Source organism: Varanus komodoensis, unplaced genomic scaffold (genome assembly GCF_004798865.1).
Source record: "Varanus komodoensis strain SLA01 unplaced genomic scaffold, ASM479886v1 scaffold123, whole genome shotgun sequence".
NCBI classification, from domain to species: Eukaryota; Metazoa; Chordata; class Lepidosauria; order Squamata; family Varanidae; genus Varanus; species Varanus komodoensis.
Genome location: NW_025335358.1, coordinates 165,209 through 191,840, shown reverse-complemented (window position 1 = coordinate 191,840; position 26,632 = coordinate 165,209). Strand labels below are relative to the sequence as shown.

Here is a 26,632-nt window from a genome sequence, read left to right as displayed (position 1 = left end):
CCACCATCTCCCGGAGTCCACCTAAGCTCACACCAACTGCCTCAGTGACTCCATCTAGCCACCTCATCCTCTGCCGTCCTCTTCTTCTTTTGCCATCTATTGTTCCCAGCATTAGACTCTTCTCCAGGGAGTCCTTCCTTCTCATTAGGTGGCCAAAGTATTTGAGTTTCATCTTCAGTATCTGGCCTTCTAAAGAGCAGTCAGGGTTGATCTCCTCTAGGACTGACAGGTTTGATCGCCTTGCAGTCCAAGGGACTCACAGGAATCTCCCCCACCACCAAAATTCAAAGGTCTCAATCCTTTTGCACTCGGCCTTCCTTATCGTCCAGCTTTCACAGCCGTACATTGCAAAAACATATGGGAAAACCATAGCCTTGACTATACACAATTTTGTTGGCAGGGTGATGTCACTGCTTTTTAGTATGCGGTCTAGATTTGCCATAGCTTTCCTCCCCAGGAGCAAGTGTCTGTTAATTTCTTGGCTGCAGTCCACATCTGCAGTGATTTTGGAGCCCAGGAAAATAAAATCTGTCACTACCTCCATTTCTTCCCCATCTATTTGCCAGGAGGTGAGAGGACTGGATGCCATGATCTTAGTTTTCTTTAAGTTGAGTTTCAAGCCAACTTTTGCACTCTCCTCCTTCACCCACATCAAGTGGCTGTTTAGTTCCTCTTCACTTTCTGCCATGAGAGTGGTATCATCTGCATATCTGAGGTTGTTGATATTCCTCCCAGCAATCTTAATTCCAACTGGTGATTCATCTAGGCCCACCATTCTCATGATGTGCTCTGCATATAAGTTAAATAGGCAGGGCGACAGTATACAGCCTTGCCAAACTCCTTTCTCAATTTTGAACCAATCAGTGGTTCAGTGCCCAGTTCTCACTGTTGCTTCTTGACCTACATATAGGTTTCTCAAGAGACAAATAAGATGGTCTGGTACTCCCATCTCTTTAAGAACTTGCCACAATTTGTTGTGATCCACACAATCAAAGGCTTAAGCATAGTCAGTGAAGCAGAAGTAGATGTTTTTCTGGAACTCCTTAGCTTTCTCCGTGATCCAGCGTATGTTGGCAATTTGATCTCTAGTTCCTCTACCTCTTCGAAATCCTGCCTGTATTTCTGGTAGTTCTCAGTCCACACACTGGTGGAGCCTAGCTTGTAGGATTTTGAGCATAACTTTGCTAGTATGTGAAATGAGTGCAATGGTGCAGTAGTTTGAACATTCTTTGGCATTGTCCTTCTTTGGGATTGGAATGTAAACTGACCTTTTCCAATCCTGTGGCCACTGTTGAGTTTTACAAATTTGCTGGCATATTGAGTGTAGAATTTTACTGCATCGTCTTTTAGGATTTTGAATAGATCAGCTGGAATACTGTCTCCTCCACTAGCTTTGTTGTTGCTCAGACTTCCTAAGGCCCATTTGACTTCACATTCCAGGATGTCTGGCTTGAGGTCAGTGACCACTCCAGGAACGTTAAGTTCTTTCTTGTATAGTTCTTCTGTGTAATCTTGCCACCTCTTCTTAATCTCTTCTGCCTCTGTTAGGTCCTTCATTTTGGTCCTTCATGGATCACTGCCTTGTCATGGCGAAGGAAATGGCAACCCACTCCAGTATCCTGAGTATAGCAGTGAGCTCTGACAAAACGTGATCCACTGGAGAAGGAAATGGCAACCCACTCCAGTATCTTTGCCATGAAAACCCCATGGACTGGACAATAAAAGAGTAGGAAAAGCAATACTGGGATACAATCTTCAAAATGACAGAATGATCTCAGTTCAAATCCAAGGCAGACCATTCAACATCTCAATAGTCCAAGTCTATGCCCCAACCACTGATGCTGAAGTTGACTAGTTCTATGAAGGCCTACAACACCTTCTAGAAATAACACCCAAAAAAGATGTCTTATCATCATGGGGGATTGGAAGCCAAAAAAATAACTAAAAGTAGGAAGCCAAAAAATAACTAAAATAACAGGCAAGTTTGGCCTTGGAGTACAAAATGAAGCAGGGCACAGGCTGGTAGAATTTTGTCAAGAGAATATGATGGTCATAGCAAACAATCTTTTCCAACAACTCCAGAGACGACTCTACACATGGACATCACCAGATGGTCAACACAGAAACCAGATTGACTATGTGCTCTGCAGTCAAAGATGGAGAAGCCCTATACAGACAGTAAAAACAAGACCAGGAGCTGACTGTGGCTCAGATCATGAGCTTCTTGTTTCAAAATTCAGGCTTAAATTGAAGAAAGTAGGGAAAAGCACTAGGCCACTCTGGTATGACCTAAATCATATTTCTGATGAATATGCAGTAGAGGTGACAAATAGATTTAAGGAATTAGATCTGATAGACAGAGTGCCTGAAGAACTATGGATGGAGGTTCACAACATTGTCCAAGAGGTAGCAACTAAAACCATCCCAAAGAAAAAGAAATGCAAGAAAGCAAAATGGCTGTCTGAGGAAGCTTTACAAATAGCTGAGGAAAGAAGGGAAGTGAAAGGCAAGGGAAAAAGAGAAAGATACACCCCATTGAATGCAGAATTCCAGACAATAGCTAGAAGAGATAAGAATACCTTTTTCAATGAAGAGTGTAAAGAAATAGAGGAAAACAATAGAATAGGGAGGAACAGATATCTCTTCAAGAAAATTAGAGATATGAAGGGAATGTTTTATGCAAAGTTGGGCATGATAAAGGACCAAAATGGCAACGATCTACCAGGCAGAGGAGATTAAGAAGAGGTGACAAGATTACACAGAAGAAATATACAAGAAATAACCATGACGGGGTGGTCACTGACTTCAAGTCAGACATCTTGGCATGTGAAGACAAATGGGCCCTAGAAAGTCTGAGCAACAATAAAGCTAGTGGAGGCAAAAGTATTACAGCTGAAAAATTCAGAATCCTAAAGATGATGCAATAAAAGTGCTACACTCAATATGCCAGCAAATTTGGAAAACTCAACAGTGGCCACAGGATTGGAAAAGGTCAGTTTACATTCCAATTTCAAAGAAGGGCAATGCCAAAAAATGTTCAACCTACCAGGGGACTGGTGAACGCAAGGTAGGAGCTGGGCCGAGGAGCAGAGGGTCAGGAGCAGCAGAGAGGAAGGAAGGTGAGCCATAGAGGCTAGAGGGGCCAGGAGGAAGTGGACAGGTGGGGCCACCAGCCTGAGGGACTGATAAAGCCATGCTCAGCCACTGCAAGCACTTTTGGCTCTGGCCCCTTGGCAGAGCAGAAAAGGCACAGGATGGGAGAGAGTGCTGAGTGGTCAGGGTACTGGTGAAGGCAAGGTAGGAGCTGGGCAGAGGGGCAGAGGGTCAGGAACAGCAGAGAGGAAGGGAGGCAGGGCCAGAGAGGTTAGAGGGGCCAGGAGGAAGCGGACAGGTGGGGCCACTGGCCTGAGGGACTGATAAGGCTGCGCTCAGCCATTGGCAGTGCCAATGGCATCGCATTAAGGGCGATGCAACGAGGGCATCGTCCCTTGTCTGTGTCCCTTAGCTGCTGCCCAGGCTGTCCGAGGATTCCCTTCCCTGGGAGGCTGAGGGTTTTTTGTTTGTTTGTTCGTTCTGTTTTTATTGTTGTTGTTTTTAATTGCTTTGTTTTTCTTTCTTTGTTTTTGTTTTGTGATGTTCTGTGCTTTCCTTTCCTTTGTTTTTCCTCCAATTTAAATTTTATTTTATCCTTGCATGTGTGTGTGGGGGGGTTTATCTGGGAGAAATGAGTGAGTGAGGGGTACTGCAGGACAGACAAGGCAGGGGACCAAGGTAAGGACTCAGATGAGTTCCCAATAGCAGACCAGGAGATGGCCTTGGCAGGCGTCACGAGTGTTGCTGTCCACTGCAACAGCTGCAACATGTTTGCCCTTCTCCCCCAGGAGAGGCAGGGTTACACTTGCCCTTGGTGTAATCTGGTGGTCCTGCTGGAGGAGGAGTTGAGGTGTCTGAGGGCTGAGAGAGCTCTCCAGCCGCCTCCCCGGGAGCCGCCCCCCTCTGGACAGAGGCTTGAGGGAGAGGCCACGGGAGGAGCAGCCAGGGAGACATGGACGCATGTCACCCACAGGAGGAGGAGGCCAACATGAATTCCTCCTTTTCCTGGCACCAATCTGGAGCTGGGAAACAGGTTCTCTCCACTTGGGGAGGCTGGGGCTGATGAGGCCACAGGGGACCAGCAGGACCCCCAGCCTGGGACGACAAGTGGCAAGGGGTCACTGCAGGGGCCAGGGCATGGCCACCCACCACCACCAGGAAGACACAGTGGTGGGTGATTGTTGTTGGGGACTCCTTGCTGAGGGGCACTGAGGTGGCGGTGTACCACCCCAACCTGGAGACAAGGGGGGGTTTGCTGGGCGCACACATCTGGCAAGTGAAGGACAGAGTGGACCGTCTTGTTCACTCCAGGTTTTACCAGCCGCTCCTGGTGATCCATGTGGGCAAACAATGACGTGGCCAGGCAGGGTGTGGTCGGGATCACCAGGGACTTTGAGGCCTTGGGGAAGAAACTCAGGAAGCTAAAGGCCCAAGTTGCCGTCTCGTCGATCTTACCAGTCTGGGGATTTGGGCCAGGAAGGGACAGGAGGGTCTCCAAGGTGAACGACTGGCTTAGGGTGTGGCCAGAAGGAATGCTTTGGGTTCCTCGACCATGGCACTCGGTTTCTTGCCAATGGACTTCTGGCAAGGGACGGGTTACACCTCATGAGGATGGGGAAAAGGTCCTTTGGAGATGCTCTAGCGAGCTTCATCCAGAAGACTTTAAACTGAGTGGGGGGGGGTTCAGGTCCCCCAGGTCCCTCTTTACTGGACAAGGGTGGGGAGAGGATCAGGGCTCTGAGAGCAGGTTTTTAGAGGTACTGCAGGGACTGACAGGACTCCTACAGAGAGCAGCCAGGTATCAGGGAGGATGGGAGGAAGGAGGAGGCTGGGAACTCCAAGGAAAGGAAGTGGTGGGAATGAGTTGTGGTGCATGTACAGCAATAATAGGAGCATGGGTAATAAGCAGGAAGAACTTGAAGATCTCCTGGGAATAGGAGGGTATGACCTGGTGGGAATCAGAGAAACTTGGTGGGATGAAAGGCAAGACTGGAATGTGAACATAGAGGGGTATCACCTTTTCAGAAAGGATAGGAAGGGAAAGAGGGCTGGAGGCATGGCTTTATACGTCAGGGAAGGGATAGGATGCAGTGAGATAGAATGCAGCACAGATGGGGATTCGGTTGAGGCAGTCAGGGGGGAACTTAGGGGTTTTGTCAGGGAAAGAGACCTGACAGTGGGGGTATGTTATTGCCCTCCAGATCAACTTGAGACCCTGGATGATGGTCTGACAGACCGGATTCTAAGGATATCTCCGGGGAGAGACCCAGTAATTATAGGAGATTTCAATCTCCTGGATATTAGTTAGGAGACACACTTGGTGGTGACAGCCAGGTCACGTCGCTTCCTAGAGGCTATAGAGGTTTTTCACACAGAGGGTGCAAGAGGCAACGAGGGGGGAAACATCCTTGACTTGGTCTAGACCAACAGAGAGGAGTTGATAGATGAAGTACAGATTAGGGGAGCTATTGATGCAAGCGATCACTCCATCCTTTGCTTTGAGATCAGGGGACTGGGGATGTGCAGCAGGTTGAACACTAGAAGCTGGGACTTCAAGAGGGTCAACTGAAGGTGAGACTGGGGAAAGTCTCCTGGGATAGGTTGCTGGAAGGTAAGCGAGTTGAGGAGGGGTGGATGGCACTCAAAAGGGAGGTTTTCGAGGTGCAAGCCTTGATGATATCTCTAGTTAGTAAGGTGGGGAAACAGAGGAGAGTGTCGCCATGGATGCGAAAGGAGTTGGTTGGAGGGATTAGATGAAAGAGGAAACTCCATAGGAAATGGTTACTGGGACAAATATACAAAATGGTATACCGGGGGGAGGAGGCCAGTTGCAGACGGATTCTTCGCAAGGCTAAGGTTGATTACGAGCTGAGACTTGCCAATAATATCAAGAGCAACAAAAATGGCTTCTTTCAGCATGTAACTAGGAAGAGGAAGGGGAGACAAGTGGTGGGACCACTAAATCAGGAGGAAGGAGATCCAGTGACAGATATGAGGGAACAGGCACAGATGCTAAATGACTATTTTGCCTCTGTGTTCTCCCCAAAGCAGGATGGGGGATGTCCGCATAGGAGTTTAGATGAGGCTGGGGACTTAGGGGCACAGATCAGAGTCACCCCCCTTGAAGTCGAGGGGGTCCTCAGGGCATTGGACATTACAAAGGCGCCAGGCCCTGACAGGTTACACCCAAGAGTACTTAGAGAGTTGGCAGGGTTTCTCTCACGCCCACTGGCCTCCATTTTTGAGGCCTCGTGGAGAACAGGTGAAGTTCCAGAGGACTGGAGAGTGGCATCAATGGTCCCAATTTTCAAAAAGGGTAGTAGAAGGGACATGGGGAATTATAGACCTGTTAGCCTTACATCCATTGTGGGAAAAAACAATGGAACGGCTCATAATAGAGAGAGATCTGGTGATGCTAGATAGGGAAGAGAGGCTGACAGCCACACAACACAGGTTCTGCAAAAACAGGTCCTGCCAGACAAACCTTGCGGAATTCTCCCACAAGGTTTCGAGATGTCTAGATGGAGGAGATGCAGTGGATGTGGTTTACCTGGATTTCAGCAAGGCTTTTGACAAAGTGCCCCATGATATCCTGGTGGAGAAACTGAGGAGTTTTGGGATACACCAAAGCACTGTCCAATGGATTAGGGCATGGTTGACTGACCAAAAGCAGAAGGTAACCATTAGCGGGGAATCATCGGGATGGCGGCCAGTGACAAGCGGGGTTCCCCAAGGCTCTGTCCTGGGGTTGATCCTGTTTAATCTTTTCATAAATGACACGGAAGAAGAGGTGAACAGTCTGCTGATCAAATTCACAGACGACACTAAAACTGGAGCAGTGGCCACAACTGAGGAGCAGGTACTCCAGATCCAAAAGGATCTGGACAGACTATGGAAGTGGGCAGGAGACAACAGGATGGCGTTCAATGTGGATAAGTGCAAGGTCTTGCACTTGGGCCATAGGAATGGGTGTCATAGGTACAGGTCAGAGGACAAGTGGCTGGACAGCAGCGCTTGTGAAAGGGACCTCGGAGTGCTGGTTGACTGCAGGCTAAACATGAGTCAGCAGTGTGATGTGGTGGTCAACGAGGGCAAATGCCACCCTTGGTTGCATACCCAGAAGTGTGGCTTCTAGATCAAGAGAGGTATTACTACCACTCTATACAACACTGGTGTGCCTGCAACGGGAGTATTGTGCTCAGTTTTGGACCCCTCATTACAGTAAGGATATAGCCAGGTTAGAGTCAATGCAGCGTAGGGCCACAAGGTTGGTGGCCGGTTTTCAGGGGATGGGGTATGAGGCGAGACTGAGGGAACTGGGTCTCTTCAGCCTGGAGGAGACTCAGAAGGGATATGTTGGCGACATACAGGTATGTAAGGGGATGTCACACGGAGATGGGTAGAGACCTGTTCTCCCCTGCAGAGGAAGGCAGGACGCGCTCCAACAGAGCAAAGCTTAGGGAACCAAGCTTCCATTTAGATGCTAGGAAGCACTTCCTGACAGTTAGGACCCCGAGGGTATGGAATAGGCTTCCATGGGATGTCGTTGAGGCCCCATCAGTGAGGGTGTTCAAAGATAGGCTGGGCATGCACATGGTGGGCATGTTATGAGCTGAGCTGGCTGGAGCCGGGGTCAGACTAGATGGTCCAGGAGTCCCCTTCTGACTCGCTCTGTTTCTATGTTTCTATGTAACATAGTTGAGCAGTTGCATAGGTGTTGGGCAGTTGCTGGACCTTGGTGGAAATGTCCAACTTGGTGGAGAGTTCAAGGAACAGGGTGGCATGTTCCAAATCTCCCCTTCAGAGAAGGAAGGTATGTGGCTGATTCCACTTGCATGTTTGGACTGGATGAAACAGCTGGTGTCAGGACCACTGGTCAAGTTGGCAGTTCAGTAGGTCATGGAGCCAGCATGAAGGCGTTAGCTACAGCCACTGGCAGAATGGGTGACTGAATATATGCTGTTGAATGGTGGGTGAATGTTGTTAGGCACATTTTGAGGACTTTTGCTTGCCTTTTTTCATCATTAACTTTGGTTGCTCTGCCTCTTGTGGGGCTTTTTGTCCACTTCTCCTCAGTGTAAGGGTGCTCAGTCATTGTTGATGGAGTTGGAGTGGCCAACAGCACTTTATACAAGGAGGTTGATGTCTGAGAAGTTGACAAGCACTCATGAGGCTTGGAGATGACCAATTCAACAGCCATGAATGTACAGCTCCACAGTTTGGTCTTTAGGTGCCCTGCCCAATTTTTAAGGGCCTGCAAGGTTGACAGTGGGGGCACAGTTTGACTTGGTGGTCCTCACTGAGGCAGAACAGTGGATGCTTGTCTGTGGAAGGCATTTTTACACCACAGTGGACACATTTCCAAAATGCCAACAGGAGAGCCATAAAAAGAGAGGAGGAAGAGGAAGAGATGTAAAGTGAAGAAAGGGTGATGAAACGATGGGGTGTTTTTGTTTTGGAAAACAAAAGTATTTATGAGAAAAATGGGAAGAAAAATAGGGGTATAGTTAGGAGAAAAATCATTTGTGAGAGGAAAATAGGTTTAGAAGGTTCTAGAAAGCTGAAGTAAGAGTGAGAGCCAGGATCCCAAGGCACTCAAACAGCAGTTAGAAAAGAACTGAGGAAAATGGCCGGAGACCCTCCTATTTATACTAGAGGGATGGAAGTGGGGCTTCTGCCAAAACTTTAGCTGACAGGGACCATGCAAGCACAAAGCTCATATGTGTGATACACAGAGACCATGAAGAAGAATATTCTGTCTCCTTGTAACGAAGTAATGTAATGTTGCCCTCAATCCCTATCTGGTTCCTTGTAGGAAGCACAATGCATTTCTTATTATTACAGTTACAGCAGTGAGAATGTGAAAAGCAGACAGATCTTCAGAGCAGACAGAACTTCTCATCTATGATTTCAGAGTGCTTTGTCATAGGAAGAAGAAAGATTCAGGCACATGTGTGCAGGTGGGAGAAATGTGGGAACAGAAGCAGAAAAGATGAGAAGAGAAGGACAAGTAGTGGTGATGTGCAATTGCTACCATCAATGAAAGACAAAGCCAGACAACCACTTGTTGTGGCTGCTGCTTGGAACCTCCTGAAGCTGGTAGCAGGGACAAGTCCCTGACTCACTCTATCCTACAGAAAGCCCTGAACCAGTGAAACAACTAGAAAATTGGTGATAAGAATGGATGACTAAACCACAGATCAAAGGCAAGTGTGGCGGCCACACTTGCCTTTGGTCTGGTCTGTAGCAGGCCAAATTAGGCCCATGATCCAGAGGTTTCCAATCCCTGGTATATAGGAGCTCAGTCTTAATTTTCAGTGTTTTATTTTTACTTATTAATCAAACTTGATAAATGTGCATATTATTAAACAAATCAATATTATGAGTCATTTTTAATACTAAAGCAAAAAATAAGTCATAATCATTATAACAATGGAAGAGAACTTTATAATTTTGGGTTCCTTGCAAGAAGGAGAAAGGCAAGATATAAATGCGATAGATATAGATCTACAACTCATCATTAGGAGGTTATATGCCTCATTTCCCATGCTAAGGACATATCATAATCAAATCAATTTCTCTAAAAGAAAGAAGAGAATGACTGAACCATATCCACAGAAAAAATTGTCTCAGTGATGGAAAAATACCAATCAACTAACACTTGAGATAAATAAACTGCAATTAAGTTCATTAAAAGTGCCATCAATGAAATACACAAAATGACTATTGGAAAGAAAAGGACACAAAAAGAATGTACACCCAGATGCCTTACCTCATCTTGACTCATTGTTTTGCTCTTTTCAGTCTTTAATTTCTTCTGTAGTAATTTGGTTTCATATTCTGGCCTGGGATGTTCCTAAAGCAATTAAAAATTTGGAGAAAATGTGATTCCTGAGCATTCCATACATAATCAAAACATATAAAACTATAGGAAGACACTAATCAGATCACAGTTCATACACACACAGTTTTGACAGGATGCATTTGTGAAACACTAATACGGTTGTCTATACGTAAAAAACAATTCAAACATTTACACTCTCCATGGTATGTTTTGGCAATGGAAAAGGAGGGAGAATAAATTTAAAACAAATACTTTAAAGTACATATTAAATAAATAGCTACACTCTTATCAATAGTTACCAGGAAAATCTAAAATATTGCCAACATCACTTTGACAGCTATGTGTGGTAATACTTGAAAACTTAAATTCTGGGCTTCAACGCAAACAAAACCTAGAATGTCTAAAAAAGTAAGGTTGTTTACCTGTAACTGTAGTTCATATGAGCTATCTGCCTGCATGAAGCTGAGGAATTTTTGGTGGGAACACTTTCTCAGTAACTAGTGTACATGACCTGGGGAGTTCCCACCCATTCCCTTAATTCGACTGAGATCACCTATTGTGGCCTCAGAATTGAGGAATGGTAAGGAATGTATAAGGATAAACATCCATATCAATTCAACAGAAAGGGAAGAATTCAATACTGATGTGGAGACCAAGTACCATATTTTTCAATGTATAAGACAATACTTTTTCTTAAAAATATTTACCTAAAAATGGAGGGGCATCTTATACATGGGGGGCTGAGAGGAGAACTGTGGTTGCGAAACTGACAATACCTTATCTCTGCAAATTAGCCTCTTGAGCGAAACTTCTGATTGCAGAGACAAGCTAACAGGTTTCCTTCAGTCATGAGCCTTGTGTAACTGATGTCAGCTGCTGCTGCAGAGAGCACATAACCCGGAGTCCTCAAACTTTTTCAACAGGGGGTCACTTGAAAGGTGGCGGCAGCAGGCGCACTTGGGGGTGGGGAGACAGGCGCAATCGTGGGTGCACTCAGGGGGGAGACTGGTGTGATCGCAGGCATGCGCGTGGGGAGACAGGGAGGAGGCAGGTGCACAAGTGTGGCAAGGCAGCAGCTTGCTCGCTCGGAGATCAGTAAGAAAAGTGGAGGGCATCCTATACATGGGGGCATCTTGTACACAGAAAAATACGGTACTTGACACCAAAGTGGGGTCACAGGGTACATTGTGTGAATGTACAGCTAATCACTCAAATTATAATTCTGGGTAGCAACCTGCCTTTTTTCTTTGTGAACATGCCTTTCCTCTTCATGGTCTAAGTGCATCACACATATGAGCAAACAGCAAGCTATAGCAGTACCAAAAGGAGGGTTGGTGTTAAGTAGTATAAGAGGAAGGACAACACAGCTGACGAAAGTAGCAATCCTCCCAGGCTTGAACATCAATATGGTAATGCCTGATAAATGTTGCTGGTTCCTACCAAGTGGCTGCATGGCAAATATCAGCTAGTATGATCACCCTACTGAATGCTGTCAAAGCCATCAATCCCTGTATGGAATGTGCCATTAACCTTAGAGGGGGCTATGCCAGCTAGCTCATAAGTCAAACTCTGGATAATCTATGTTGACACTCTTTGGGAAGAAACTGGGGGACCCCTCTACTTCCATAACAAGCAAATAATCAAGGAGATTGGTGGAATGTTTCTGTCCTAGACCAATAGAAAGCTCTGCAGACATCTTCCTCTGTAAGACCCTCTTCACTAATATCTCTGGAGATGGAAAAGAGGTGTTAATAGGTGGTCTTGTTGAGGTGCAAACTAGTGACAACCTTCAGCAGAAAGGATATGCCCAGGTGTAAGACTGTCTCGTTATAAAAATTGCATACAGGGGATCCAAACTGTGCAGAGTTCAGATGTAAGTGTAATTGCCAGTGTAATTGCTACTAAGAAAGTGATCTTCCAGTTGAAAAGGTGGATATAGAGATAGATTCAAATGGCTTAGCTGATAAAACCTTAAGTATAATAAATAAATTCCCATGAGGAATCAGAGTCTGGATTGGTGGAGCGACATTAGTGGCCCTTAAGGAACAGATGAAGAAGGGGATGCTTAAAATGGAGAAAATCACTGCCAGTTAATCAGAAGACATGGAGCTTAATCCATTCAACCCTTTCTGAAATAGGGAAAAAAGGAAGTACAGAACATACTGAAGCAGATAAGTCAACTGGGGTTGAAGAAGACCTTAAAAGATGCCCCCCTTTAAGGTACAATTTCATTGGTGCTGGTTTTATAGCAATGACTCAAAGGATCCGAAGTGTTTATTGCAATGGTAGATGTTAAGTCATGGTTAGATTCTCCATGCTGTTATCCTGAGAATCATTACATCTGGGTGATGGATTTGACCATGACTCCAAGACAGCAGGTTCAGATTAGATGGGAGAGACCAGTACTAGCTGATAACAAACAACAAGGAAAAGGCAGAGGCACTCAACTCTTATTTTGGCTCAGTCTTTTTCCAAAAGAAGACATACAACCTACCAACTGAAGGGGAAGTACAAGGTGAAAACACAGGATGACAGCCCAAGATTGCAAGACAAATGATTGAGGAGCATCTAAATAGGGTAAATGCGTTTAAATTTCCAGGGCCCAACAAACTCCATCCCCGAGTCATAAAAGAGCTAGCAGATCTCTCAGAACCATAGTCCGTTATCATGAAAAACAGGGCAAGTGCCAAACAACCAGAGAAGGGCGGATAATTGTATGTATTTTCAAGAAAGGGAAAAAAGATGAACTTGGGAACTACAGACCAGTCTGACATCAATTTCTGGAAAAATTCTGTAGCAAATTATAAAATTAATCAGTCTGCGGGTATCTAGAAGAAAACACAGTAATTAATCGATGCTCACGTGGATTTTTAAGAATAAATCCTTCTAGACTAATCTAATCTCATTTTCTGATTGGGTAAGCTCCCAAAGAATGGAAATACTGCAGCCATAGGTCTACTGGTATCCTTTCTACTCCAGGTGCTTCATTCTGTGCAAGTGCTTTTAGGGCAGCTTTCTCTTCACTTTCTAATATTTCAGGTTATTCCTCATAGGACTCCTCTTTGAAGAAGTCTGTCATCCTTTCATCATGTTCTGTATAGTTATACTATATATTCTTTCTACCTTCCCTTTATTGTCTTCTGGTCAGAAAGTGTGTCCCTACTAAAATAAAGTACCTACTTGTCATTGTAATAGTTATTTTTGTTTCTATGTGATAGTCACTGAAAAGTTGCATTCAGGATTCTGACATTATTTCTGTCAACTTTTGCTTGCTTCTCACCCAACCTTAGTAACTGTGTTTCTTCTGTCATCCATCAGTGCTTTTTCTTTCTTGTTTCTACAGGAATTGTCTTTTGGCATTCTTCCTTAACACTATCTGTTTTCAGTCTGCAGTTCCTCTGGATCACAGCCAATTAAGTTACATAATGGAAAGCTTTTATTTATGTACACTTTAGATTCCTCAGCGATGTTATTGAAGTTGTATTTTGTCACTATATTTCTGTTGGTAATTTTTTCCAGCTTTATTCTGATTTTTGATATTAAGAGGTCATGGTCACTATTGCAATCTGCTCCTGACCTTGTTCTGACAGTGAGAATACAGATTCTCCATCTCCTGCTTTGAATTACATAGGCCATCTGGTGAAGCCCCTGTATAAAGTTGCCTGATTGGTTGCTTGAAGTATATATTTGTGATCAACAGTTCATTGGCTTCAGAGAATTCTGTGCTTCACTTCTAATCTCTAGTCAAATTGCCCTACAACGTTTGATTCTGCTTTGTTTCTTACTTTTTTGTTCCAGTCACCTATGACCAGCAGCATGTCTTATTTTGGTGTGTTAACAATTTCCTCTAGAAGACCAACATGAAAGTTTTCCATTTCTTCCTCTTCAGTTTCTGATGTCGGAGCATAGACTTCTCACATTCCATGTGCCAACTGTATGAGCTGTGTCACACCAAACTTTACTTTCATCTCTGCATATCAGCCACTAGACTTCCTTTCACCCTTGATTTAGTCTAGAAAGCTGGCTTCTTTTCAGCTTTGACAGCACTATTTGTATTTGTCCTTTGCTTTCCCCCAGTAGTTTGTGAGTGCCTTCCAACTTAGGGGTCTCATCTTCTGGCACAATCATTTGTCTCATTATGGATTGTTTCATCATGAGGTCATCAAGGTAAGAAGATTCAGAAGTTGTTTACCATTGCCTTCTTCTGTACAGTACTAACCAGAGTTATCTTTAGCTTCATTGCCACTGTCTGTGAAAGATCCTCTGCCAGCATCATCTTCAGCTACTGCTGCTGCCCAGTAGCTGTCCTTCAGGAGTTTCTCCACCCCCATCATTATTAGAGTCATCTATTATCTTTTGTCGAAGTGATCTTTCCTTCTGAAGAGGGTGGATGCTACTCTCAAAGCAGCAATTTCTTTTGGATATTCCTTGCATCAAACCATTAAATGTGCACAGGAGTGCCTCTTCAGTTCGAATGATTTTTTTTTTTTTTTTTTGCTGGGGGCAGCAGGGTTAAAGCTCCACACTGTAATTATTAGTATGCTACTGCTTATAAAATGACAGCTGCTTTGATAGTAATTTGAAAGAGTGGCATTTGTGATCTACATGCTGCAGTATTTAACTGTGCAAAATTTAAGAGAATCTGACACAACTAGCTACAAGAAGAGTAAATTAAAAAGTATTGAAAATGCATTTCTTTTATTCCAAGCTGCAGTTGGGCGTATCATATATTCCTTTCAAATTTTGATACAAATAACTGCCTTATGTTAGTCAGGCTTGTTACCAAGGTGTGTCTTTCATAAATTTGGTGGAGTTCAGAGAAGAGTTCAAAGGTAATTTATCCATTTCATTCCCTAAGAAAGCCTAAATGTCAAGCAAGTTTAGTTTTGCTCTGAAGCTAGGATGTTGTCAGTACTCCAAAGTATTCAGAGTGTTTTTGTTTGCAATGCATATCATGTGAGCCTGCATGTTAGTATTTGCGTGACTACATGTACAAAAGGAATCTACAAGTTACTATACAGATTGAAATTTTAAACATGGGGGATAGTGAGACTTTGATCCCCCCACTCACTCATCTTCCATTTGCAAGAGAATTTTCTGCTGAAGCTGACAGGCCTCATAGTATACTTGCCAGTTCAGTATTTCCCATCCCCCTTGAGGAGCATGGTGATAGAGGAAGACTGCTTTAATTCTTTACATTTTGTAGCAAAAATAAACATGTTTTCCCCCACCATTTATTCAAATGTTTTGTGGGCATGTCAACTGGGAATGTTTGGAAAGCAACATCAGGCAAGAGAGGACTGTAATTTTGACTGTCATCAGTCTATCCATTATGGAAAGCTTCATTAATATCCAATGCTTGATGCCCCATTAATGTATTTCCATTCCTTACTATAATTGACATTAGTTTTCTCTTCCATTCAGTTTTTGGAAGAAGAATAGACAGGGAAATATACATTAGTGAATGCCTGGCTATGAAGGTGGTGCTGACATGAGAGATTTGGATTCTTGAACCCCAGGTTAAGCTTCCTGGGAGATGGACTGCCCACAAGGGATGGGCTTCACCTTGCCAGGACTGGAAAGAAGGGATTTGGTCACAGCACGAAGTTATTTGTCTGAAGGGCTTTAACAGGAGGGTGAATACAGCCTGGTAGGTATAACTGGAAGTCAGTGGGATGACTTTTATGACTGGCATTCAACAACTCAAGGATATAACCTGTTCAAGAAAAACAGAAGGAACAGAAAGGAATGAGAATTGCACTTTATGTTAAAGTACACAGAAATAGAGCAGGATGAACTTAGTAGCCTGATCAAGAGCATCTGGATTCATATAAATGGAGCAAGGAAGAAAAGGGTGTTAGGAAATCCAGTTTTAATAAAATCAGAACAATGATAGGTTAAGTCTTACATCCATTGTAGGAAAGACGATGGAAAGGCTCATAATAGCAACAGGAAGGGAGGTTGGCAGCCATGCAACATGGCTTACACAAAAACAGGTCCTGCCAGACAAACTGTGGAATTCTATGATGAGGTTTCAAGGTGGCTAGATGGAGGGGACGTGGTGGATGTAGTTTACCTGGATTTCAGCAAGGCCTTTGACAAAGTGCCCCATGATATCCTGGTTGAGAAATTGAGGAGTTTTGGGATAAGCCAATGCACTGTCCAATGGATTAGGGGATGGTTGACTAATCAAAAGCAGAGGGTAACCATTAGTGGGGAATCATCAGGATGGCAGCCAGTGACAAGTGGGGGCCCCCAGGGCTCTGTCCTGGAACCGATCATGTCCAATCTTTTCATCAATGACATGAAAGAAGGGGTCTGCTGATCAAATTCTCAAATGACACTAAAATGGGGGCAGTGGCCACAACTGAGGAACATGTACCCTAGATCCAAAAGGATCTGGACAGACTATGGAAGTGGGCAGGAGAGAACAAGATTGTGTTCAATGTGGATAAGTGCAAGGTCTTACACTTGAGGCATAGGAATGGGTGTCATAAGTACAGGTTAGGGGACAAGTGGCTGGAGAGCAGCACTTGTGAAAAGGATCTCGGGGTGCTGGTTGATTGCAGGCTAAACATGAGTCAGTGGTGTGAAGCTGTGGTCAAGAGGGTGAATGCCACCCTTGGTTGCATAGCCAGAAGAGTGGCTTCCACTCTATACGACTCTGGTGCTCCCACAACTGGACTATTGTGTTCAGTTTTGGGCCTCTCATTACAAGAAGGATATAGCTAGGATACAGTCAGTGCAGCATAGGGCCACAAGGATGATGGTTGGATTGCAGGGAAAGGTGTATGAGGAGAGACTGAGGCAACTGGCTCTTTTCAGCCTCTGAGGCAACTGGCTCTTTTCAGCCTGGAGACAGGAGACTCTGAGGGGATCTGTTGGCAGAATATAGATACATGAGGGGGTGTCACACAAAGGTGGTAGAGAGATGTTCTCCCCTGCAGTGAAAGGCAGGATGTGCTCCAATGGAGCAAAGCTCAGGGAACCAAGGTTCAATCTGGATGCCAGGAAGTATTTCCTGACAATTAGGACCCCAAGGGTATGGAATGAGTTTCCACAGGAGGTAGTCGAGGCCCCATCAGTGAGGGTGTCCAAGGATAGTCTAGACATGCTCATGGTGGGCATGTCATGAGTGGAGCTGCCTGGAGCCAGAGGTCAGACTAGATGGCCCGGGGGACCCCTTCTGACTTGCTCAGTTTCTATGTTCCTCTTTTTCTAAGTCCCATGGCAGTGACTCTAATAAGAAAAGGCATCCAAAATGGGTGGGGATTTTTTAAAAAGGGAATTCTAAAGGGACAATTACAAACAATTCCAACAAGAAAAAGGGGTAAAAGAGAACAGAGGGAGACCATGTTTCACAAAAAACTTAGAGATTATCGGAAAATAAAAAGGACATAGGAAGTGGAAGGAAGGCAAGGCTGCAAAGGAATTGCAGGGATGATGTTAGGAAGGCTGAAGCTGGAAAAGAACTGAGGGATGCTAAAAGCAACAACAAAGCCTTCTTCAGTTAAGTCCAAATTAAAAGACAGACAAAAGATATTTGATGAATTCCATCCAAGAGTAATAAAGGGGCTGGCAGAAGAACTCTCGGAACCACTGTCTATTATCACTGAGAAATCATGGATGACATTGGAAATGCCAAGTGGTTGGAATAGGGTTAATATTGTCCCCATCTTCAATAAAAGTAAAGAGGAGGAGGAGAGAACTACAGACCAGACTGTCTGACATTACGACTATGGAATGCACTCCCTAGAGAGGTCCGCCTGGCACCATCATTATATGCTTTTCGGTGTCAGGTCAACACCTTTTTATTTAACCAATATTTTAAAGTTAATTAATTTTAATGGTATTTATTTATTTAATTCATTTTAACCATGTTATTTTATACTCAGTCGTGGTGTAGCCAATTTATTTATTTTAGGATTGGTGGGATTTTAATGTTTATAAACCACCCAGAGAGCCCTCTGGGCTATTGGGGTGGTATATAAATTCAGTCTATCTATCTCTGAGAATCTTCTGCAGCATATTATAAAGCAGTCAGTCTGCATGCACCTTGGAAACAAAGCCATCATTACTAGAAGCCAACAGGGATTTCTCAAGAACAAACCTTGACAGACTAATCTCATCTCATGTATTGATTGGGTAACCTCCCTGGTGGACTGTGAGAATGGTGTGGACATAATATATCTTTATTTCAGCAAAGCTTTTGACAAAGTGGTCCATGCAATCTAGGTAAAAGTGGGATAAATGGAATGGCTCCACAGTTGGCTACAGAATCAGACTCAAAGTGTGCTCATCCAGGCACCTTCTCAAACTGGGGAGAAGTAAAAAGTGGGGTACCATAAAGTTCAGTCCTAGGCCCAGTGCTCTTCAACACTTATATTAATGATTTGGATGAAAAAGCACAAAGAATGCTCATCAGATTTGAAGATGACACAAAACTGGGTGGGATAGTTAATACCTTGGAAGACAGAAAGATGATTCAAGGTGATCTTGATAGCATTGGGCTGAAAACGACAGAACGAAATTCAGTAGGGACAAATGCCAAGTCCTGCACTTGGGAAAAAGAAACTAAATAGATTTTTACAAGATGGGGAATACTTGGCTCAACAGTACTGCATGTAAGAACAATTTTGGTATTATTGTAGATCAGAAGCTGAATAAGAGCCAACAATCTGTAATCGCAAAAAGGGGAACTGCTATTTTAAACTACATGAACAGAAGCACTAGTTCCCCTCCACTCAGCATTGGTTAGGCCTCCTCTGGAGTACTGCCTCCATTTCTGGGCACCAAAGAAAAATGCAGACAAGCTGGAAAGGGTGCAGAGAAGGGCAACAAGGATGATCCAGGGACTGGAAATAATTTCTTATTCAAAGAAATTAAAAGCACTGGTCATGTTTTGCTTTGAGAAGAGACGATTGAAGGAGATAGCATTCTTCAAGTAGTTGATAAGTTGTCACAATGAGTAAAGGCGGGATCGCTTCTCAGTTATCCCAGAGTCCAGAACATAGAATAATGGGCTTCAGTTACAAGAAGCCAGGTTCTAGCTAAAGATCAAGAAGAACCTCCTGAAGCTTAGGGCAGTATGATTATGGAACCAATTATTTAGGGAGCATTCAAGGTACAACTGGTCATCTGAGAGGGATGTTTAATTTGGAGTCCCACACTGAGCTGGCAATTGGATCCTCTGGCCCACTCCAACTCTACTACTGAATGATTTTATGGTTCTAAGAAAAATGCTTAATATGAAAAGCTTTTGTTCTGACTGAAATTTTCCTCCAGGAGGTTAAGAATGGCTTTTAGGTCTCAGCAAGTACTGGTAATTTAAGGTTTAATCCTTCCTGAAAAACAGGAAAATCTGCATAACAATACTTGTGCCATTGACTTTTTCTCTGCATAACAATATGAAGAGTTGGCCTACTAACTTTAAAAAATAGTAAGAATGCTTTCCTTCAATGAATTTTAATGCTGTTTGCTGGATGTTTTAGCTAAAAATCTTCACTTCAACAAGTGTCAAGATGATCTGTATTGAACCTTCTTTTGTTTTTTGTTGGGGTCCCACTGTTTGGGGTATAAAAGTACCCCATACAAATATTTTTGTAGATGTTCTTAGGTACTTTTGCATCTTGGGCCTCTTTTGGTTTGCATAAAAAAGTAAAAGTAAAAGGCATGTGGTTGAAATTTGGGGATGTATTAGACCAGTTACTTTGTGACAATTTAAAAAATATTAATATGACTAATAAGGGTAGGTGTCTGTCTTCAGGTTTCCTCCCCAGAATTTCTTAAGATAATTTCCAAGTGGAGTTCTTTATGCTTCTTGTCTCCAAAGCTCACATATGTGTGCACACAGTAAAACAGCATGCAATGTACACTTGTTCATTTTACAGCCTGTAAATTCTTATTATGAACAGGGTGTGTGTCTGCATAGCACGATGTGCTCCTATTTTGTAGGATGAATCTCAGTCATTGTAGCTTGAGAATGAGGTTAATGGGTATTGCTTGGCACTTTCCATCATTGCTTTTTTCCTCTTCCCTCCCCATTTAGATTTTGTGTCATGTCTATTAGTGCCATTTTAAAGTCTTTGCATAACACCTAGGAAATAACATTATTTCTTTCTTAAATGGGTGCTGGAACTGGCCATACTAATTCAATTATGAGCAGTTAAGTTCATGACAGCAAACCTGTTCAGTTTAATAAATGCATGGGAAGTTGGGATTGCATCCTACACCATGCTGCCTGGTATGTGTATTAGAATTGAGTCTGCTGGCTCCATGGCAGTTGCAATAACAACCGCTTCATCCAAACCTCTGCACAGAGCCTACAGAAATAGTTTATTTCCACATGACTGTACCCTGAAAATCCCAAGCTTAGTGATCCCATAGAAGAGCTGTGCATAAATTTCAAATGAATGTGTAAAGCTTTGGGTGGGGCCAACCTTGACACCCTCCTATCCACAGAATTAAGTTGACTAAAAGGTACTGAGGTACAGGGTGTTAGAGGTACTGCAGGGGCTGACAGGACTCCTATGAAACACAGAAACATAGAAACAGAGCGAGTCAGAAGGGGTCTCCCAGGCCATCTAGTCTGACCTCTGACACCAGCTGGCTCCACTCACGACATGCCCACCATGAGGACGTTCAGCCTATCCTTGAACACCTGTACTGATGGGGCCTCAACGACCTCTCATGGTGGCCCATTCCAGGGTCCTGACTGTCAGGAAGTGCTTTCTGGCACCCAAATGGAACCTTGGTTCCCTGAGATTTGCTCCTTTGAAGCGTGTCCTGCCTTCCTCTGCAGGGGAGAACAGGTCTCTACCCATCTCCATGTGACATCCCCTCACATACCTGTATGTCACCAACATATCCCCTCTGAGTCTCCTCTTCTCCAGGCTGAAGAGACCCAGTTCCCTGAAGAGGAACTGAAGAGGGGGCCAGTATCAGGGAAGATGGGAGGAAGGAGTTCCTTGGGGTTTTCAAAGAAGGAAGCTGTGGGAAGGAGTTGAGGTGCATGTACACCAATGCTAGAAGCATGGGTAATAAGCAGGAAAAGCTTGAATAGGAGGGTATGGCCTGGTGGGGATCATGGAAGCTTGATGGGAATCACCTGTTCAGAAAGGACAGGAAGGGAAAGCAGGCTGGGGGAGTAATTTCATATGTCAGGAAAGGGATAGGATGCAGTGAGAATGCAGCGCAGATTGTGATCTGGTAGAGGCACTCTGGATGAAACTAAGGGGTTTTGACAGGGAGAGGGACCTGGCAGTGAGGGTTTGTTATCACCCTCCAGGTCAACTTGAGACCCTGGATGATGTCCTGACAGATCAGATTCTAAGGATATCACAGGGGAGGTACACAGTAATTATGGAAGATTTCAGTCTCCCAGATATTAGTTGGGAGACTCGCTCAGTGGTGACAGCCAGGTCACATCGCTTCCTAGACGCTATAGAGGGAGGATTTTTCATGCAGAGAGTCAGAGAGGCAACAAGGGAGGGGGAACGTCAGCAATAGGATAGCCATCTTCAGGGCTGTCACATAAACAACACAAATTTTCTTTAGAGCTCTGACTGAGTCCCACTCTCCTCACATTCAGGAAGAGGGTCAAGATACGTCTTTTGAAGTTCACTTTTTAAAGTCAGCAGGAGTGGCATGGAGCATGCTGAGTCAAACTCTCACAACGTTGCCTAAGCCCCAGGGAGAGAGTGGCGTGGGCCAGTGACCTAAGGAGAGCTTGGCGCAAAAGTGCCCATGCTCTTGCTAGGATCTGGATGTGGGGGCAGGGGGTTCCAACCCCTCTGAGAACCACAAAATAAACTCAGCTGAATGCAGCTCCCAAGCCTCAGCTTGGACACCCCTGATATATAGCATAGTTGGATAGAGCATCACTCCCATTGGACCATTTTACTACCAATAAAGAATTCTGCCAGACTGGTGCTTACTGCAAATCTTGAAGCAGCAGCAAAGCTGCTTTATAGAAAAAGACAGACTGTGAAATCTCTGCCATATTATCTAACATGGTAATCCATCTCCCTTATTCACCCCCTGAAGAATGTTAAAATTTATCTGAATCCCAAAATATAGCAATAATGTTTTAGGGGCTATTTTTGCACCATCCCAAAATGTGAAAAAAATTACTCCTAGTAATAATATTCATAGAATAGCAGAGTTGGAAGGGGACAGAGGGAAAGAGGATTCAACCCCTTGCTCACTGCAGGACACCAAGTTAAACCACCCCCCTCAGAAGGCTATCCAGTTGCACCTGTGCAGTTGTCCACAACCTCCCTAAGGCATTGGTTCCACTTTTGTACTGCTCTCTCAGGTCATTTTTCCTGATATCTAGCCAGAATCTGGCTTCTTGTAACTGAAGCCCATTATTCCATGTCCTGCACTCTGGGATGACCAAGAAGAGAGCCTCTTTGTAACAGCTTTTCAGGAACTTATAAAGCATTATCATGTCTTCCCTTCTCAACGCTGAACATAGTCTCTCTTCATAGGACAATGTTTCCAAAACTTGGATCATTTTTGTTGCCCTTCTATGGACACTTACTAGTTTTTCTGCATCTTTCTTAAAACTTGTTGCCCAGAAGTGGACACAGTACCCCAGATGAGGCCTAAGAAGTGCTGAGTAATGGGGAACTAATACTTCACATGTACTATACACTGTTCTACTTGTTCTATATCACAGATATATACGTGTGAGCAACACCTGAATACCATTCTTCCTTCATGCATCTATTGTTAGATTATTCCACACTAGTCTATCCTGAAAAGCAGCATTCTGTACTTTTGGTCAAGACACACTAGGGGAACAAAGCATTACTCCATAATATTTTCTTTACAGTTCAGATAAGCATCAGCTAGCATAGCCTGAAGTGCTTAATCCTGCCAAATCTTGGAAGCTGAGCAGGGTCAGGCCTAGTTAGAATTTGGATAGGAGATTTTAAACCTGCATTGAGCAGAGAGTTGGATTCAGTGGCCTTCTAGGCCTCTTCCAACTGTACACAAGGATATTCACAAGATACATCTACCTCTCCACTGGAAATTTAACACTTAGAAACATAGGTAAAGGGATTCAGTTGAAATCTGATGACAAATCTAGTAGAAACTCACTTTAAGCATTTTTAAAGACATCCTAAAAACATAAAGAAAGCTAGGGAGTTCCAGAAAAACATCTACTTCTGCTTCATTGACTGTGCTAAAGCCTTTGATTGTGTGGATCACAACAAATTGTGGCAAGTTCTTAAAGAGATGGGAGTACCAGATGGTCTTATTTGTCTCTTGAGAAACCTATATGCGAGTCAAGAAGCAACAGTGAGAACTGGACACGGAACCACTGATTGGTTCAAAATTGAATAGCTCAGCAAGGCTGCATACTGTCGCCCTGCCTATTTAACTTATATGCAGAGCACATCATGAGAAAGTTGGGGCTAGATGAATTACCAGCTGGAATTAAGATTGCTGGGAGAAATATCAACAACCTCAGATATGCAGATGATACCACTCTAATGGCAGAAAGTGAAGAGGAACTAAAGAGCCTCTTGAGGAGGGTGAAGGAGGAGAGTGCAAAAGTAGGCCTGAAATTCTACATTAAGAAAACTAAGATCATGGCATCCAGTCCTCTCACCTCCTGGCAAATAGATGGGGAAGAAATGGAGGTAGTGACAGATTTTCTTTTCCTGGGCTCCAAGATCACTGCAGATGTGGACTGCAGCCAAGAAATTAAAAGACACTTGCTCCTGGGGAGGAAAGCTATGGCAAATCTAGATAGCATACTAAAAAGTAGAGACATCACCCTGCCAACAAAAGTGTGTATAGTCAAGGCTATAGTTTTCCCAGTTGCAATGTATGGCTGTGAAAGCTGGACCATAAGGAAGGCTGAGCACTGAAGAATTGAGGCCTTTGAATTGTGGTGCAAGAGGAGACTCCTGCGAGTCCCTTGGACCGCAAGACGATCAAACCGGTCAGTCCTAGAGGAGATCAACCCTGACTGCTCTTTAGAAGGCCAGATGCTGAAGATGAAACTCAAATACTTTGGCCCCCTAATGAGAAGGAAGGACTCCCTGGAGAAGAGCCTAATGCTGGGAACAATTGATGGCAAAAAAAGAAGCGGGCAGCAGAGAATGAGGTGGCTAGATGGAGTCACTGAAGCAGTTGGTGTGAGCTTAAGTGGACTCGGGGGGATGGTGGAGGACAGGAAGGCCTGGAGGAATGTTGTCCATGGGGTCGTGATGGGTCGGACATGACTTCGCGACTAACAACACCAACAAAAACATAAAATATGAACTAAAAAGGATAGTGATTTATCATATACAAAAAAATGGGACAATTGTGTCCACCTATGATTACTGTTGCCCAATCACAGGTTTTCCAATAAGCAAAGAAAAACCATCTCCAAATGCTATTTAAACAGAGTTCCTATAATACACTTAAAATTAACTAAACTGATTAGGTTTAAGCAACTTGCCTTTTCTGCCAAACAAATTATTGTCTTTAGCAAATCACAGGAACTGTAAATGTTTCAATAAAACTTACTTCTTCCTCCTCCAAACCAGTTAGGTCCCAGAAGTAACTCAGCCTCATCTGCAAACGTTTCCAGTTTTCAAGGAACATGGTAGCTGAAAAAAGAAACACATTTTAAAATAGAAAGAGTTTCAGATGCAAAATGCTGAAACACAATAATCCATTTAGAATATTTGAACACTCCTGACATAAACCATGCTTAGAGATTTAGTACTCATGGGTATACATTCATGAAATTGCTTGAGGGAGCATGTAGTGCCCCACAAACAAATTTGGTCAGCCCCTCAACCAAATGCTAGAATACCTCTATAGGCATGCTACAAAGATACCTGCAAGTAAACGTAAGTAACATATAATCATCACAAATTGGGTCCTTTTCTGATAGTGATTCCTTTTGGTACAAAAATGCATGCCAACATAAGAAAACTGTACAGAATTTTTTGCCACTTTCATATTTTCTTTCAGATTAGCATATTTTATGCCATTGAATTCACTCCCCCACAAATGATCATGCCAACAAAATTTGCTTTGTTTTAAAGCTATAAATTTGTTCACCTTTGTGCAGTTTCTTTGCAGCACAAGGTATAATAGGTTCACAAGCCAAGCATAGCAGCTTTCAGAACTGTTTGACTCCATAAAATCTGTTAATCAGAGAAGCACAATATAACTTAGTGTATTGTTTAATTATTGGTATCAACCACCATCAGGTTATACTTGCATTAATTTCTGTGGTCTATTTCTAAAGTCCTTGGAGCTTATGATCATAACCAAATTTTGTGGTAATGATTTCCATAATTAATTATGCATTTTGTGAAGAAGTACTTTGTTTTGCGTTACATCAATTTGCTGCCAATCAGTTTCAGTAAACACCTTCACAGATCTAATATACATAATTGATAGAAAAAATAAACACTCTATACTATTGCAGAGTTTATATTTTCTCCTATTTTAAATAGAATGTAACTTTTCCATGGTATGCTACAAATATAATTTTATTTTGTTTGTTTGCACAATCCTGCTTCAGTGTTGATGACATGAGTAGCATAATGTTGGGTCCATCACAGTCAAGTAAACCCAGTTTAACAGCCATGCCTGATAGCCAAGGAAACACAGATCAGTGTGACTCTATCTACACTGCTTCCTATCAACTTGGAACAATAAAAAAACCTACCTGAAGGAAGTTAACATTTATGTCTGTGTGCAAATTTCAACTGATCTAAGGGCCTACACTTTAACAAAACAAAGGAAATTTATCTGAAGATAAGATAAAAATAGGTGTGAATCTTTGGGGACTCAGCAGGACACAAAGCTGGTAAGACGAGGGAAAACTGCACTCTCAAGATGCAGTATAGTGAATGCCAGTACAGTGGTACCTTGACTCATGAATTAAATCCGTTCCAGGACTCTGGTCATGACCCAGACTGGTTGTGAGCCAAGTTAATTTCCCCATAAGGTTCAATATAAATAAGGTTAATACATTCTGTAACTATTTTTTTTAATCAGAAAAATGTGAAGCAAAGTGGCAAAGAACAACAAAGATCATGGCCATCTCCACTCCCCACCCTGAGCATGAGCACGGCTATCTCCCTGCCCCTCCCCAGCACAACCACGATCGCGCCCATCATCCCTGCACACGCCCGTCATCCAGGTGCACTGGGGTGGGGGAGGAGACAGGCGTGAGTGTGGGTGCACTGGGGGAGGGAGAGATGGATGTGAACGGGGCGTGCTGGGGAGGGGAGATGGGCACGATCATGCTGGGGGAGTGGCTGAGATCACGGTTGTGCTCCTGCAGGAAAGATGGACGCAATCACGGGCGCCCTCCTGCAAGAAAGACGGACACGATCTCGGCCATCTCCTCCCCCGTCCCCAGCACGATCACGGCCATCTCCCCACTCAGAGGGGGGTGGGGAGATGGCCGCGATTGCGGTTGTCACCCAACGCAGAATTTGCAACCAGAGTGAAATTTATGAAATTTTTGTTCGTGACCCGATTTGGTTGTGAACTGAGGCATTTGTGAGCCGAGGTACCACTGTATATCCAGTTTCAGTATTCACAATAGAACCATGTAGTCATCTTCATGATGATGCATTATTAATAGAAATCCACTTTAAGTCCAAATGAAGAGAGCGCACATTTCCCAGGTAAATATTTTGAGTGTTTTCTGAACTCTTGCAGCTT

General features: G+C 43.7%; 1 protein-coding gene across 1 annotated transcript in view; it reads right to left on the bottom strand.

Annotated features, from left to right (window-relative positions):
* The window catches only part of ANO2 (anoctamin 2), a 303,704-nt gene that overhangs the window by 138,439 nt on the left and 138,633 nt on the right, over positions 1-26,632 (bottom strand). Inside the window, exons 14-16 of the mRNA XM_044422266.1 lie at positions 24,467-24,549; positions 20,377-20,388; positions 9,866-9,949 (exon numbers count right to left, since the gene is read on the bottom strand). Of these exons, the coding sequence (XP_044278201.1) occupies positions 9,866-9,949; positions 20,377-20,388; positions 24,467-24,549 (179 nt within the window). The remainder of the gene's footprint in view (positions 1-9,865; positions 9,950-20,376; positions 20,389-24,466; positions 24,550-26,632) is intronic.